The sequence below is a fragment of the Oryctolagus cuniculus genome, chromosome 20 (genome assembly GCF_051225735.1).
Source record: "Oryctolagus cuniculus isolate XC-2025 breed Fujian yellow rabbit chromosome 20, ASM5122573v1, whole genome shotgun sequence".
In the NCBI taxonomy this organism is placed as follows: Eukaryota; Metazoa; Chordata; class Mammalia; order Lagomorpha; family Leporidae; genus Oryctolagus; species Oryctolagus cuniculus.
The window spans coordinates 23,831,284-23,847,885 of record NC_142886.1 but is presented as its reverse complement, the minus strand read 5'-3'; the positions used below and the strand labels follow the sequence as shown (position 1 = coordinate 23,847,885).

General features: G+C 46.5%; 1 protein-coding gene across 6 annotated transcripts in view; it reads right to left on the bottom strand.

Annotated features, from left to right (window-relative positions):
• Positions 1–16,602, bottom strand: part of PSEN1 (presenilin 1) — an 84,821-nt gene that overhangs the window by 44,675 nt on the left and 23,544 nt on the right. For all 6 annotated transcript variants that reach the window (XM_002719669.6, XM_008272100.5, XM_089322303.1 and 3 more), the window contains exons 4-5: positions 9,002–9,252; positions 6,437–6,578 (exon numbers count right to left, since the gene is read on the bottom strand). In XM_002719669.6, the coding sequence (XP_002719715.1) occupies positions 6,437–6,578; positions 9,002–9,252 (393 nt within the window). The remainder of the gene's footprint in view (positions 1–6,436; positions 6,579–9,001; positions 9,253–16,602) is intronic.

Here is a 16,602-nt window from a genome sequence, read left to right as displayed (position 1 = left end):
CGGTTCAGGACCCGGCTGCTCCACTTCCTGTCCAGCTCTCTGCTATGGCCTGGGAAAGCAGCAGAAGATGGCCCAAGTCCTTAGGCCCCTGCACCCACGTGGGAGACCCGAAGAAGCTCCTGGCTCCTGGCTTCGGATCGGCACAGCTCCAGCCATTGCGGCCATTTGGGGAGTGAACCATAGGATGGAAGCCCTCTCTCTTTCTCTCTGCCTCTTCTCTCTCTGTGTAACTCTGACTTTCAAATAAATATATATATATTAAAAAAAAAAAAACATAATGGAAGAAATAATGGTGAAAACATCCTAAATTTGTTAACACACTGGGATCCAATAAGGGTGCTGGTTTGAGTTCTGGCTGCTCCACTTCTGATCTAGCTCCCTGCTAATGACCTGGAAAAAGCAACAGATGTCCCAAGTACTTGGGCCTCTGCTACCCACGTGGGAGACCCGGATGAAGCTCTTGGCTCCTGGCTTCATCCTCGCCCAACCCTCACTGTTGTGGCCATCTAGGGAGTGAATCAGTAGATAGAAGATCAAAATCCTTCTCTGTCTCTCCCTATCTCTCTGCTACTCTGACTTTCAAACAAATAAATAAATCTTTAAATAAAAAAGAAATCATGGGGGCTGGAACATTTTTTTTTTTAAGATTTATTTATTTGTTTGAAAGTCAGAGTTACACAGAAAGAGAAGGAGAGGCAGAGAGCGAGAGAGGGATCTTCCATCTGCTGATTCACTCCCCAATTGGCCGTAACAGATGGAGCTGTGCCAATCCAAAGCCAGGAGCCAGGAGCTTCTTCCAGGTCTCCCATGTGGGTACAGGGGCCCAAGGACTTTGGCCATCTTCTGCTTTCTCAGGCCATAGCAGAGTGCTGGATTGGAAGTGGAGGAGCCGCAACTCAAACCAGCACCCATTTGGAATGCCGGCACTGCAGGCAGTGGCTTTACCAACTACACCACAGCGCCAGCCCCTGGAACACCATTTTTATAACACTGAAAAAGAACAGAATTCTAGGGGCCAGTGCTATGTCGCAGTGGGTTAAAGCTCTGGCCTAAAGCACCGTCATCCCACATGGGCGCCAGTTCAAGTCCTGGCTGTTCCTCTTCCAACCCAGCTCTCTGCTATGGCCTGGGAAAGCAGTAGAAGATGGCCCAAATCCTTAGGCCTATGAACCCACGTGGGAGACCTGGAAGAGGCTCCTGGCTTCGGAATGATGCTCCAGCCGTTGCAGCCATCTGGGGAGTGAACCAGCGGATGGAAGACCTCTGTCTCTAACTCTCCCTGTAACTGTCTTTCAAATAAATAAAATAAACCTTAAAAAAAAAAAAAAAAAAAGAATTATATGCCCCTGCCTCAGTGACAACATTCTTCAATAATAAAGACAAAATGAAAACATTCAAAGATGAGAGAAAACGAACAGAAACTGAGATCAGGAGATTTATTCTAAAAGAATTACTAAAGGAAGTTGTTCAGACAAATGACAAATAATATTAGAAGGAGCATCAAGAATGAAGTATGGGGGCTGGTGCTGTGCTGCAGTGGGCTATACCTCTCTACCTGCAGCACAAAGTCAACAGAATTTTATTCCCAAGAAGACTTCAGATATTAAAATTACTGGATGTGGAACATAAACATAAGTATACATGCTAATAATAAAAGAAAAACTTATAAAATGGACAACAAAAATTATCAAAAATAATCAAACATCCAGCTTCCTGCTAATGTAGACTCCAGAAGGCAGCAGGTGATGGTTCACATACTTTGGCCACCGTCACCCTCATGAAAAACCTGACTCCTGGCTTTGGCTTGGCCCAATCCTGGCTGCTGCATTAGGAGTAAACCAGTGGATGGAGGAGCTTTCTCTCTTTCAAATAAACAAACAAAACGGATGTTTTAGAAACAAATAAATATATATAATTACTAAAATTTGAAGACAGTGATCAAAATCACTGGAGATGGAAATAAGTCCAAAATACATTGTTAAGACAGACAAGAAGGGACTGGGACATACAGCAGTCTGTATCATGGAACAGTAGGTTTAATATACCTCAATTTCTATTCTTCAAAAAAGTAGAAACAATTATTACATATACACACTTCTTTTTATTTATTTATTTATTTATTTATTTATTTATTTATTTATTTTTTGACAGGCAGAGTGGACAGTGAGAGAGAGACAGACAGAAAGGTCTTCCTTTGCCGTTGGTTCACCCTCCAATGGCTGCTGCAGCCGGCGCACCGCGCTGATCTGATGGCAGGGGCCAGGTGCTTCTCCTGGTCTCCCATGGAGTGCAGGGCCCAAGCACTTGGGCCATCCTCCACTGCACTCCCGGGCCACAGCAGAGAGCTGGCCTGGAAGAGGAGCAACCGGGACAGAATCCGGCGCCCCAACCGGGACTAGAACCCGGTGTGCTGGCGCCGCAAGGCAGAGGATTAGCCTAGTAAGCTGCAGCGCCGGCCCCATATACACACTTCTATCTCACCATATAAGAAAAAGAAATGGAAAGATGTGTATCCAACTATTAACAGTGGTTGCATCTGGGGAATAGGATTGGTGGAGTTTGAATCACAGCTGCTCCACATCTGATACAGGTCCCGGCTAATGTGCTTGGGAAGGTAATGGAGGATGGCTCAAGTCCTTGGGCCCCTGTACCCACATGGGACACTTGGAAGAAGCTGCTGGCTTCAGGCCGGCGCTGCGGCTCACTAGGCTAATCCTCCGCCTTGCGGCGCCGGCACACCGGGTTCTAGTCCCGGTTGGGGCGCTGGATTCTGTCCCGGCTGCCCCTCTTCCAGGCCAGCCCTCTGCTGTGGCCAGGGAGTGCAGTGGAGGATGGCCCAGGTGCTTGGGCCCTGCACCCCATGGGAGACCAGGAAAAGCACCTGGCTCCTGGCTCCTGCCATCGGATCAGCGCGGTGCGCCGGCCGCAGCGCACCGGCCGCGGCGGCCATTGGAGGGTGAACCAGCGGCAAAGGAAGACCTTTCTCTCTGTCTCTCTCTCTCTCACTGTCCACTCTGCCTGTCAAAAAAAAAAAAAAAAAAAAAAAAAAGAAGCTGCTGGCTTCAGACTGGCTCAGCTCCAGCCATTGCAGCCAAATGGGGAGGGAACCAGGGAGTAAAGACCTCTGTCTCTCCCTTTCTCTATAACTCTGCCTCTCAAATAGATAATTCTTTGAAAAAAAAAAAAAAAAAAAAAAAAAGAACTGATACATAACGGAAAAAAGCAAGTAGGCCTAAAAAGCAGATACTTCTTTTTTTTTTTTTTTTTTTTTTTTTTGACAGGCAGAGTGGACAGTGAGAGAGAGAGACAGAGAGAGAAAGGTCTTCCTTTTGCCGCTGGTTCACCCTCCAATGGCCGCCGCTGCAGCCGGCGCACCGCGCTGATCCTGGCAGGAGCCAGGAGCCAGGTGCTTTTTCCTGGTCTCCCATGGGGTGCAGGGCCCAAGCACCTGGGCCATCCTCCACTGCACTCCCTGGCCATAGCAGAGAGCTGGCCTGGAAGAGGGGCAACCGGGACAGAATCCGGCGCCCCAACCGGGACTAGAACCCGGTCTGCCGGCGCCGCAAGGTGGAGGATTAGCCTATTGAGCCACGGCGCCGGCTAAAAGCAGATACTTCTACATTGAAAGTTATATTTGGGGGCTGGTGCTAAGGTATAGTGGGTAAAGCTGCCACCTATAGTGCCAGCATCCCATATAGGCATTGGTTCGAGTCTCAGCTCTCTGCTTCTGGCCTGGGAAAGCAGTGGAAGATGGCCCAAGTCGTTGGGCCCCTGCACATACATGGGAGACCTAGAAGAAGCTCCAGGCTCCCACTCCAAGGTAACAAGGAAGGTTCAACTCTGTATAACGTTGGTTTGTGAGGACTGAAAAGGCATTTAATGTTACTAGTAATCAACTAAGTGCAAATTAAGACATTTTATTTGGCTGTAAAAATCAACAGAGTTTTAAAAAAATTCAATGCTGATGAAAGTAACCTTACATATAAATTGATATAGTCTTTCCTGGAAAAGGAATTTTGCATACCAAGAGAATTAAAAAATGAAGATAATTTGCCTCACAAATTTCATGTCTAGGATTTTACCATAAGGAAATAATCTGAAAAACTGAAAAAGGTCTGTGTATAAACATATCATTATGGGGCTGATGCTGTGGCTTAGTGAGTAAAGCCACCACCAAGAGTGCCGGCATCCCTTATGGACGCCAATTTGCATCCTGTCTGCTCCACTTCCGATCCAGCTCTCTGCAATGTCCTGGGAAAGCAGTAGAAGATGGCCCAAGTCCTTGGGCCCCTGCACCCATGTGGGAGACCTGGAAGAAGCTCCTGGCTCCTGGCTCAGGTCAGCGCAATCCGGCCATCTGGGGAGTGAACTAACGGATGGAAGAACTCTCTCTCTCTCTCTCTCTCTGTGTAACTCTGACTTTCAAATAAATAAATAAATCTTTAAGAACAAAGCAACAGGCAGTGCCGCGGCTCACTTGGCTAATCCTCTACCTGCGGCGCCAGCACCCCGGGTTCTAGTCCCAGTTGGGGCGCCGGATTCTGTCCCAGTTGCTCCTCTTCCAGCCCAGCTCTCTGCTGTGGCCCAGGAAGGTGGTGGAGGATGGCCCAAGTGCTTGGGCCCTGCACCCGCATGGGAGACCAGGAGGAAGCACCTGGCTCCTGGCTTTGGATCAGCGGCCACTTCGGGGGTGAACCAATCGAAAAGGAAGACCTTACTTCTGTCTCTCTCTCTCACTGTCTAAATCTGTCAAAAAAAAAAAAATAAATAAATAAATAAATAAAGAACAAAACAAAAAAATGTCATTTTTTTAAAAAAACAAAAACCTAGAAACAACTTACATGATGTTTCACATCATGGACATCAAGGGAAGTAAACTGTAATATATTCATTGAGTCAGCTTCATGTATTGAAAGAAATATTTGCTAAGAATTTGTAATATGATGGGGCCGGCGCTGTGGCGCAGCAAGTTAAAGTCCTGGCCTGAAGCGCCAGCATCCCACATGGGTGCCAGTTCTAGTCCCGGCTCCTCTTCTGATCCAACTCTCTGCTATGGCCTGGGAAAGCAGTAGAAGATGGCCCAAGTGCTTGGGACCCTGCACACACGTGGAAGACCCAGAAGAAGCTCCTGGCTTCAGATCAGCGCAGCTCTGACCGTTGCGGCCATCTGGGGAGTAAACCAATGGATGAAAGACCTCTCTCTCAGTCTCTACCTCTTTCTGTAACTCTTGTCTTTGAAATAAATAAAAATAAAATCTTAAAATAAATTTAAAATATATTAAAAAAAGAATTTGTAATATGAAAAAATGCTTACACCAAAGTTAAAGAAGGGACACATAATGATTATATTAGCCATGTTTAACAAATACACTGAAAAATCCTAGAAGGAAACAGAGAGGACTCCACTGTTAGGAAAACGAACACTGATACTTTCCATTATCTGCAATCAACCCTAAAAGGACACTACCGCTAACCATTTATAATTTTTCTGAGGCCCGATTTTAAAGCACGTGCCAGGTGGCTAAAGCGCAGGAGTGAGTCGCTTCGCAAGAGTGAGCTAGGAGGAGAGGCTGGGAAGGCTGGGCACCACTTCTTTTCTGCACAACTTCCCTCCCAAACCTCCCAAGGAAGGAAGGAGGCTACCACAGGAGGTACCCAGGGGAGGAATGGCTACCCATTCAGCAGCAAAGCACGGCCAGTCACTAACGAGCTGAACACCACCAGCTGCAGGGAGCTGTACTGTTCTGTACTGAAGTGCAAAATCTGAATTCCTTAGTTTTACCTCATTTTATGAGTTCTGTTAACCCTAGAGCTTTTTTTTTTTTTTTTTTTTTGACAGGCAGAGTGGACAGTGAGAGAGAAAGACAGAGAGAAAGGTCTTCCTTTGCCGTTGGTTCACCCTCCAATGGCCGCCGCGGCCGGCACACTGCGGCTGGCGCACCGCGCTGATCCAAAGGCAGGAGCCAGGTGCTTCTCCTGCTCTCCCATGGGGTCCAGGGCCCAAGTACTTGGACCATCCTCCACTGCACTCCCTGGCCACAGCAGAGAGCTGGCCTGGAAGAGGGGCATCCGGGACAGAATCTGGTGCCCCGACCGGGACTAGAACCCGGTGTGCTGGCGCCGCAAGGCGGAGGATTAGCCTAGTGAGCCACGGCGCTGGCCTACCCTAGAGTTCTATTTGTGGGAAAGAGAGAACTCACAAAGGTCTCACAGCAGAGCCCTTCAGAATGTCATAAGTATGCTGTAAATCAAAATATTACAGTTAGACAGTGGTATTACATAAAAACACTGATTTTCTATTTATGCCTTTTAAATACATTCAACAATGAAGGAGAAGAAAAATAAAAATTAAACTAACTCCAGCCTTTTTGCTGGACAGGAAAACCCATCATAAAAAGAACAAGGTGGAAAGCAAAGCTCTGTGTCTCAGGCTCACCTTATAGCACCTGTATTTATAGAGAACCACCAGGAGGATAGTCATGATGACAATGACACTGATCATGATGGCAGCATTCAGAATCGAGTGCAGCGCTCTCTGGCCCACTGTCTCGGTGTCTTCTGTAAACGGGGTATAGATTCTGTAACAAAACAAAACAAAACAAAACACAAGAGCCCTAGGTAAATGTTAAAGGATATCCCAAAACACATACTCATTAACACTAGAATGTGGTTTCCTTTATTGAATTAATACCTTATAAATCAGTTTTCCCCATCTCACCAATCTAGCCAGGAAGTTTTAACCTAAGAAAAGCAGCTATACTATAAAATAGCTGCTTCAAAATGAAAGGAAGTATCTACCCCACAGGGGTGGACTCGCATGTGGGCCAGTGGGAGTATCTACCACACAGGGGTGGACTCGCATGTGGGCCAGTGGGAGTATCTACCACACAGGGGTGGACTCGCATGTGGGCCAGTGGAAGTATCTACCACACAGGGGTGGACTCGCATGTGAGCCAGACACTGGCTCCATCTAGTGTTGCTTTCTATTCAAACAGTTACCTCACCACAAGTTCTATCTCCATTGCTTGTTAAAGAATCAGATTCTGCCACACCAACTGCCTAAGCTAAGTGGCTATCATGGAAGGTAAATAAGGCTATGGTCACTGTCCTTCACCTTGCGGGTTTGGTGGGGAGGGACTGTAACTGGACTTGTCTTGAGTTAATGACCCATATCCAACTTCCCCTCGCTTTCCTTCAAGTGACACATTCAGTACAGGTGCCAATGCTCTCAGCCAGAAGATTTTATTTCCAGCTCTCTGGTGTGGCCAGAGACTAACAACTAATGAGTTATACGCAGATGTTTTGCACAAGGAACTTCTCAGAAAACAGTGAATTCTGCAGGAGAGATGTTTTATATTCTTTCCTCTCTCATTCTTTCCTGCTGCATGAATGAAGGCAGGGGCTCTGGCTGGGGCCCTGAGCCAGCAAAAAGAGCAGAAGTTGAAGAAGGAAGAAAAGAGAAGTCCTTGGTGAGCAGGCAGCTGTAGACTAATCTGGACTGCAGACCTCTACACTGCCTCACGGGAGAGACAGAGAGAGAACACATGAGTACCACTGACATTTCCTATTTGACTTTCCAGAACTGACTCAGCAGATTTTCTGGAAAGGACCAGACAGTAAATGTTTCAAGCTTTCTGGGAGACTTGCTTTCTGCTGCAACCACTCAACTATGTCACTGGAGTAGAAAAGCAGCTGCAGACAATATTTAAATGAACGGGCATGGTCACGTCCCAGTGAAAGCTTATTCATGGGAACGGTTGCCAGGGGCTAGTGTTGCAGCACAGCGGGTTAAGTGGCTGCTTCTGATCTCATCCCTGCAGCTCCATTTCCAATACAGCTTCCTGCTAATGCACCTGGGAAGGCAACAGAAGCTGGCCCAGGTACTGCCAAACATGTGGGACACCCAGATGAACTTCGAGGCTCTTGGCTTCAGCTTGCTCCAGCGCATTGCTGCAGCCATTTGGGGAGTGAACCCAGCAGACAGAAGCTCTCTCTTAACATAAATAAATAAATCTTAAAAAAAAAAAAAAACAAACAGGTGGCACGTAGATCTGGCCTGTGGGCTACAGCATGCCAACCCTCGTTCTATAATATGTGGCCAAACCTAACCCTAACTTCCACAGAAAAGATTCCCCAGTCTCTACGGATACTGTCTCTAACCCTCGCCATTGTCTTAGCCATTCTTACAAAAAGAGAGAGGCATGGCAGACAGAACACCATGCAGTTTTTCAGACACTTCCAAATTTCACATTTTAGAACTCTTCTGTGGGTCCCCTAAGAGTCCTAGAGACAGAAGCAGATGATATCTGAATCAAAGCATTTTTCTTGGAGGCCCAAGGTTCACACTAGCAGCACCAGAGAATCCACATGACAGCTCCCCAACAGCCTAGAGTGTGCCATTTGCCTTGGTTATTTATTCTTTAAATTAACTTTTTCCCCACATATTTATTGTAAACCTCACGCTGGAAAAAGTTCCCTCAGAGGCCTCACAGTAAAGGAGGACACCAAATGTTAAATAAACGAGGCAAATATACATACAAACTTTAGCAAGGGAAGAAGAACAGGTGCTGTGAGGAAGAAAGCAGGAAGGGCCTAATTCTGTCAGGAGATCAGAGACGTTATCTTCAAATTTAGAGCTAACACTTTAGCCAGGATGGGAAGGATGGCAGGAATTTAAAACACCAAAGGTGAAAAGAACAGAACATTCCTGGCAGAAGAACAATGGGCCCGCTGGCCTTGAAGTGGGCAAAATTACTGTTTACCTGCTCAACTCCAAATAAACGTACCACATCCAATGACACCGTCAGGAAGCACAATCCTGCAATGTTCATCTTCTCCCTTAAAGCATCTGGTGACAGCCCCGCTCTCAACTGCTCCTGGCCATCACAGAGGATGGATTCTCCAGCCTTCACGCCTCTCAGGCCAGAGGCCTTCAAGGTGCTGGTCACAGGCTAGAGAGGCCACACTGGCCATGAGAATAAAACAGAACACTCTTACGTACAGCTGCCCGTCCTTCCGGGTGTAAAAGCTGACCGACTTGATAGTAGCCACAACCACCACCATGCAGAGGGTCACAGGGACAAATAGCATGATGACATGTTTGGCGCCATATTTCAGTGTCAGCTCCTCATCGTCTTCCTCATCTTGCTCCACCACCTGCCGTGAGTTACCCTGGGGTCGTCCATTGGATAAAGGCTCGGGGTTGCCAACTCTCCTCCTGTCGCTGTGCTCCTGCCGCTCTCGGTTTTCATTCTAAAAGCACACGAAAAATCTCATCAGCAAGTCATACTCTCAGCAGGATAAAGTATTCTAGATGAAAACAAAAAACATAACCATTACTCCTGGGATTAACAACAGGTCAGTCATTACTTGGGTTCTAAAAACCTGAGGCAAGGAAGAAAGAACCAGGCAGACTTGCCCTAACTCACTCTCTTCTTCCATTCACAACTTAAGACTAATGTACTCACCCCTCAAAGTTTGGTAAAAATACAGCTGCACAAAACCTTCTTCATTTGCTGTAGCTGCAAGGAGAGTAACCTCACCTTTTTTAAATTCATGCAGTTTCATGCCAGTTATGCAAGGAATATCTTCACTATTAATAAAACTTTAAAGTTCTTGCAATGAAGTTCAAGGGATTTCAATTATTTCTCACAATAGCATGTACAGCTACGTGTGTCCCTGGTGGTCTAGTGGCTAGGATTCAGCATGTACAGCTACAATGTCTCAAAAAATTATCCAAATAAAAAATCCTCACAGAAAGAAACTAGGCCTGAATTCTGAAGGCTCATACGCCACCCACCCCAGCACCCACCGCCCTTACTCTGTAACAAACACTTGATGAATCACTGAATGGAATCAGAATCTTCCTTCCTTAGACTCTGCTCTCCTCAGACACTTAACCTAGACCCTTTTGTTAGCTTTGTCCTTCTCCAGATTTCCTCCTTTCCTGTTCCTCAAGTTCAAATTAATTTTTACTATCACTGCTCAGAATATCTTGTAAACGGTAGAATGAATAACCAGAACAATAATTAGGGGCCAGCGCTGTGTAGTAGTGGGTAAAGCTGTCACCTACAGTGTCAGCATCCCATATGGGTTCCAGTTCGAGTCCCGGCTGCTCCACTTCCGATCTAGCTCTCTGCTGTGACCAGGGAAAGCAGTAGAAGATGGCCCAAGTCCTTGGGTCCCTACACCCGCATGAGAGACCCAGAGGAAGCTCTTGGCTCCTGGCTCTGGATCGGCCCATCTCCAGCCGTTGCACCATTTGGGGAGTGAACCATTGGATGGAAGACCTCAATCTCTGTCTGCCTCTGCCTCTCGCTAACTCTGCCTTTCAAATAAATAAATAAATCTTTTGCGGCTGGCGCTGTGGCACAGTGGGTTAACACCCTGGCCTGAAGTGCCGGCATCCCATATGGGCGCCAGTTTGAGTCCCAGCTGCTCCTCTTCTCATCCAGCTCTCTGCTATGGCCTGGGAAAGCAGAAGATGGCCCAAGTGCTTGGGCCCCTGTACCCATGTGGGAGACATGATGGAGTTCCTGGCTCTTGGCTTCAGATCAGCGCAGCTCCAGCCGTCGTGGCCATCTGGAGAGTGAACCATTGGATGGAAGACCTCTCTCTCTCTCTGCCTCTCCTCTCTCTGTATAACTTTGGCTTTAAAATAAATAAATCTTTAAAAAAAATTAAAAAAAATTTTTTTTTAAATAAAGGCACTCATTTTTCTCACAGATGAGTAAACCAAATAAGAGATCAAAGTACACTGATAGTCACTGTTACTGATAAAATGAAATTAGCCTCATTAAGCTCAGGCTTTTAGGAAGATCAGTGGAGGACAAGTCACTATTTTTTTTTAAAAGATTTATTTATTTATTTATTTGAAAGAGTTAGAGAGGAGAGGCAGAGAGAGAGGGGTCTTTCATCTGATGGTTCACTCCCCAGTTGGCCGCAACGGCCGGAGCAGTGCCGATCCAAAGCCAGGAGCCAGAAGCTTCTTACGGGTCTCCCACATGGGTGCAAGGACCCAAGGTCTTGGTTCACTCCCCAGTTGGCCACTATGGCCAGAGCTGCACTGATCTGAAGCCAGGAGCCAGGAGCTTCTTCTGGGTCTCCCACATGAGTGCAGGAGCCCAACATCTTGGGCCATCTTCCATTGCTTTCCCAAGCCATAGCAGAGAGCTGGATGAGAAGTGGAACAGCTGGGACTCAAACTGGTGTCCATATGAGATGCCGGCGCTTCTGGCCAGGGCATTAATCCACTGTGCCACAGCAATGGCCCCTCTTTATTTTCTTTAAGATTTATTTGTCTTATTTGAAAGGTAGATTTATAGAGAGAGGTCTTCCATTTACTAGTTCACTCCTCAAATGGCTGCAACAGCTGAGACTGTCCAGGTCTAAGCCAGGAGCTTCTCCTGGGTCTCCCACGTGGGTATAGGAGCCCAAGCACTGAGCCATCCTCTGCTGCTTTCCAAGGCACGTTAGTAGGGAGCTGGATCAGAAGTGGAGCAGCCAGGGCTTGTCTGGCACCACAGGCAGTGGTTTAACACACTAAGCCCCACCAAGTCACTCTCGTGCCTCTTTCCTGACTACATGGTTCAACTAAGTGCTACTACAGTGCTACTGTAAAATAAAACTACATCCCACATTTAGTAATAGTTCAAAATTATTACTCTGTACCAGGGACAGTGATATGAGCTTTACAATGAATTCTCATTCACTCCATCATCAGCACCTTACAGTTGAGGAAACAGACACAGCTGGTTAGTGTTACAGAGAGGGCTGGATCCCAGGTCAGTCTGACTCCAGAAACACAGTTCTTAAGAACTGTGAATTTGCCATTCACAAGACAACAAGGGAGCTCTGTAGACTCTGTGGGCTGAGGAGTCTCTTATTTCACTTTGAACATATTCATCCAACAAGTTACGAAAATTCTATATTCCAGGTGCTCTGCTATGGCAATAGAAGTTAATAAGATCCTCACAAATTCCTTAAAAAAGTCTCCAAGTTAGCTTTAGGAACACGTTGTAAAGAACTTTGTTTGCCATGCCAAGGACTTTAGACTTTAGCCTGTAGGCAACAAAGTCATAAAAATGGTTAAGGTTGAGGAAGTAACACATCACATTTAGTTCACCTTTAAGAAACTTGACTGAACAGCAATGACAAACAGCACATGTATGAGAAACATGTGTGAGAAGCTGAATCCCGGGGCTTGGTCAGGAAGGGCTCAAGGATGACTCCTGAGCTTTCCAGCATCAAGGACTAGGTGGCTGACGACAGCGCTAACAGAGACAGAGAACACAAGAAGCAGGATGCGAGAGAGAAGTATCTATTAGAGATGCTGTACAGGTGAATCTCAAGTACCTGCAACCAGGCAGCTAACACTGAGGAACTTCAAGTTCAGGAGAGAGGCAGAGACCATTATCAGTCTCTACAGCTGCTGCCACTATTTTCCCCTGAAATCTCAGAGGGAGTCTAGATGTAAAATAGAACAGTACAGACTTAATGGTTATTAAGGTAATATACACAGCCGTGGAAGGAAAATACAGAGTGAAAAGATGACCAAGAAGAGAAGTATGAATAACCCCAAAATTTAAGCACCAGGTGATGGGAAAAGAACCAGCAAAAGAGATTGAGAGGAAAAGAAAGAAAACTCGGGAATCAACTTACCACAGAAGCCAGAGAACAGCAGAATTAAAAGAGGTGTCATGGGGCTGGCGCTGTGGTGCAGCGGGTTAACGCCCTGGCCTGAAGCGCCAGCATCCCATATGGGTGCCAGTTCGAGACCTGGCCGCTCCACTTCCGATCCAGTTCTCTGCTATGGCCTGGGAAACCAGTAGAAGATGGCCCAAGTCCTTGGACTCCTGCACCCGCATGGGAGACCCAAAAGCAGCTCCTGGCTTCAGATGGGCACGGCTCCAGCCATTGTGGCCAATTGGGGAGTGAACCATCAGATGGAAGACCCCCCTCCAATAACTCTGACTTTCAAATAAAAATTGAAAAAAAGAGGTGTCATGAACATTCAAACAGGATGTAAGCTGAACAAAACTGGATTAGGAAGTTCAAAAACGTTTCTACAAAAGTAAAACAGCAAAGAGAGAAATCAAATCAGAAACCACAATGTAATGGGAAATTAATGAAAACTGAAAGTACAGGCAATCAACCTTTGAAGGAAAAAAAAATTGACAGTAGGCAGGGATTTAAACTTTAAAGTTACTTTAGGGGTTAGCATTGTGGCGTATTATGTAAAGCTGCCACCTGCAGTGCTGGCATCCCATATGGGCACCAGTTTGAGTCCCAGCTGCTCCACTTCTGATCCAGCTCCCTGCTCAAGGGCCTGGGAAAGCAGCAGAAGATGGCCCAAGTGCTTAGGCCTCTACACCCATGTGTGAGACCTGGAAGAAGTTCCTGGGTTTGGTATGGTCCAGCCCTAGCAACCACTGTAGCCATCTGGGGAGTGAGTGGATGAATGTAAGATCTCTGTCTCTCCCTCTCTAACTCTGCATTTCAAATAAATAAAATAAATATTTAAAAAGAAAAGTTATTCTACGGCTATCAGAGACCTCAGTCTACTTGTGAGGTTAAGAAGCTAAAAATTTGAGGGAAAAATTGAAAACACAACATGGAGGATGACAACTAATGGAACAGAGTGGGTGAAAAAGGGGAAGAGAGAGGGAGCAGAGTCGGCCTCAGAAAGGCAACAGCACCCTCCTGCTAAGCCGGGAGATCAGAAAGGAACTCTGACCTCACAGAGAATTATCTACAAAAACTCAAACTCTATGAGATAAATGTAAACTATTCCAAAGCTTAAAAGGCAAAAATGTATACAATATCCATCAACAAAGCTAATTCAACCATGAGTCACTGTTGTGGCCCAAGTCCAGAAGCAGGGAAACAGTGATGAGGAGGGCGAAGTCTGGAAGACAACGACAGAGTGTGACCGAAAGAGAACTGAGAGAACTCTTCAACTTTCCCAGAGAAGGAGGTGACTAAGCCATCTTCAAATACTATATCTGGTGCTGGCATCGCAGACAGCTGGTTAGGCCAGTGCTTGCAAATCCCATGCTGGAGTACTGGGTTAAGTCCCAGCTGCTCCATTTCTGATCCAGCTGCCTCTTCTAATGCACCTGAGAAGGCAATAGAAGATGGTCCAAGTGCTTGTGCCCCTGCCACCCATGTGGGAGACCTGATGGAGTTCCTGGCTTCTGGCTTTGGCCTGGCCCAGCCCAGGCCACTCCCTTTGGGGAGAGAACCAGAGGATAGGATCTCTCTGTTCCTCTCTCTATCTGCTATTCTGGCTTTTAAATAAAATAAACTTTTTTTAAAAAAACAAAAGTTACATCTATGATTAATGTTCAACAATTCTAACCAATTTGACAGATTAATGTCAATAAAAGTGAAAATACCAGTAACAGCTGTATTTGAATAATACTGTTAATTTAGAAACCACTGTAACATTATCTCATTTATTCTTTTCTTTTTTTTCTTTTTTGACAGGCAGAGTGGACAGTGAGAGAGAGAGACAGAGAGAAAGGTCCTCTTTGCCATTGGTTCACCCTCCAATTGCCGCCACGGCCGGCGCGCTGCGGCCGGCGCACCGCGCTGATCCAAAGCCAGGAGCCAGGTACTTCTCCTGGTCTCCCATGGGGTGCAGGGCCCAAGCACTTGGGCCATCCTCCACTGCACTCCCTGGCCACAGCAGAGAGCTGGCCTGGAAGAGGGGCATCCGGGACAGAATCTGGCGCCCCGACCGGGACTAGAACCCGGTGTGCCGGCGCCGCAAGGCGGAGGATTAGCCTAGTGAGCCGCAGCGCTGGCCTATTCTTTTCATATCTTGAGAGATTGTGAAGGGTGAACACACAGCACAGGCAGGAATCAAATTCAAGTCTCTTTCTCTGGTTCCAAAACCTACGTCCTTTCTATGGCATTACAGCCACCCTTTCAGGCTAAATGAAAACTTAATTGTGTAAATCTAGTATGAAAGCAGCAATCATAAGCTCATTCGCAGACCACAACTGGATGTTCTGGTTTATAACGAACATTAACCAACTCCACCCTGCCCTGCCCCAAGGCTGAGAACAGGATACTAGGGAGCACTGTTTAACAGGAACTCCCTCTCCCCCTCCTACTCCCTTGCTGTCTCTCTCACACACACCCTTCCTCTTTGAGGTACTTTAAGTAATAATTTCTTTAAAAAAGGTATAATTTAAATAGGCAAAACATTCATAAGGTCCTAAGATAAGGAAGTACAAAAAGGAATAAACCCGCTTCTCAACTCTCCACTTAGCTTCCTCATGCCTCAGCTGACTATGAATCCTTTCAAGGTTTTAAATGGCAGCGCTGGGCTTGGTTGAAGCCAGGAGCTAGGGACTCCATGCAGGTCTCCCACATGGGTGGCAGGGGCCCAAACACTTGCACCATCATCTGCTGCCTACCAAGATGCATTAGCAGGGAGCTGGATTGGAAAGGATGAGTGTGAACCCAGGTGTCCCAAAAGGAGCCTAACCCACTGTATCACAGTATTAGTCCATAAAGGGTATTTCTAAGGTCAAGAAAATCAGTGTTGGGGCAAGCATCTAGCACAGTGGTTAAGACGCCTACACTGGAGCCAGTGTTGCGGCACAGCAGGTCAAGCCACTGCCTGCAGTGCTGAAATCCCATATGGGCAATGGTTTGAGTCCTGGCTGCTCCACTAATGATCCAGCTCCCTGCCAGTGTGCCTGGGAAAGCAGTGTAGAACGGCCCAAGTGTTTGGACCTTGAATCCTCACAGGAGGAAGATGCTGGAAGAAGCTCCTGGATTCAGCCAGGCCTAGACCTGGCCATTGTGGCTATTTAGGGTGTGTACCAGCAGATGGAAGACCTCTCTGTCTTGCCCTAACTCTACCTTTCAAATAAATAAAAGTAAATGTTAAAAAAAATGCCTGCATTCTCTATCGGAGTGCCCAGGTTCTATTCCTGGCTCTGCTCTGGAGCCCAGCTCCCTGTAGTGTGCACCGGGGAAACAACAGATACAGTGCAAGCGGCGAGGTCCTGGGTCCTGGCTTTGGTCTGGCTCAGCTGCAGCTGCTGTAGACACGTGGACAGTGAACCAGCAGATGTGAGTACTCGCTTGCTCTCATTTTTTCTTTGTCTTTCAAATAAAATTTTTTTAAAAAGAAAGAAAAACTAGTGTTCTAGCATTACAAAAGACTTTACTTCAGCGGCAACGGGCAGAATTACTCACTGTAAATGTTAAGTTTCAGGGAGGGCGAGGTCCTATGGGATGTGATGTTCTAGGAAGCCAGACTCCTCAGAATTCCTGCAGCATGAAATCAGGGCCTGCTCTCGCCAATCTTTTCCTTTCTCCTTGCTTCAGAACATAATGCAAGTACAGGTCCAGCTTCCCAAAGCATGAGGACCCTGAAGCACGGAGGGTACTTCTTCTGAAGCAGCAAAAACCGTGGAGGTATTTTAACCTGCAGGGTTTTGTGTAGATTTTTAACCTTGCTCCCTACCTTTTTAAAGTGTTCATTCCTAAAGAAAAGTTATAAATAAAAGCCTATCACATACAAAGTATCTTCCCTGATCTCCTCTGCCCTACAATATGAACATGGTGAGCAACACGGTATCT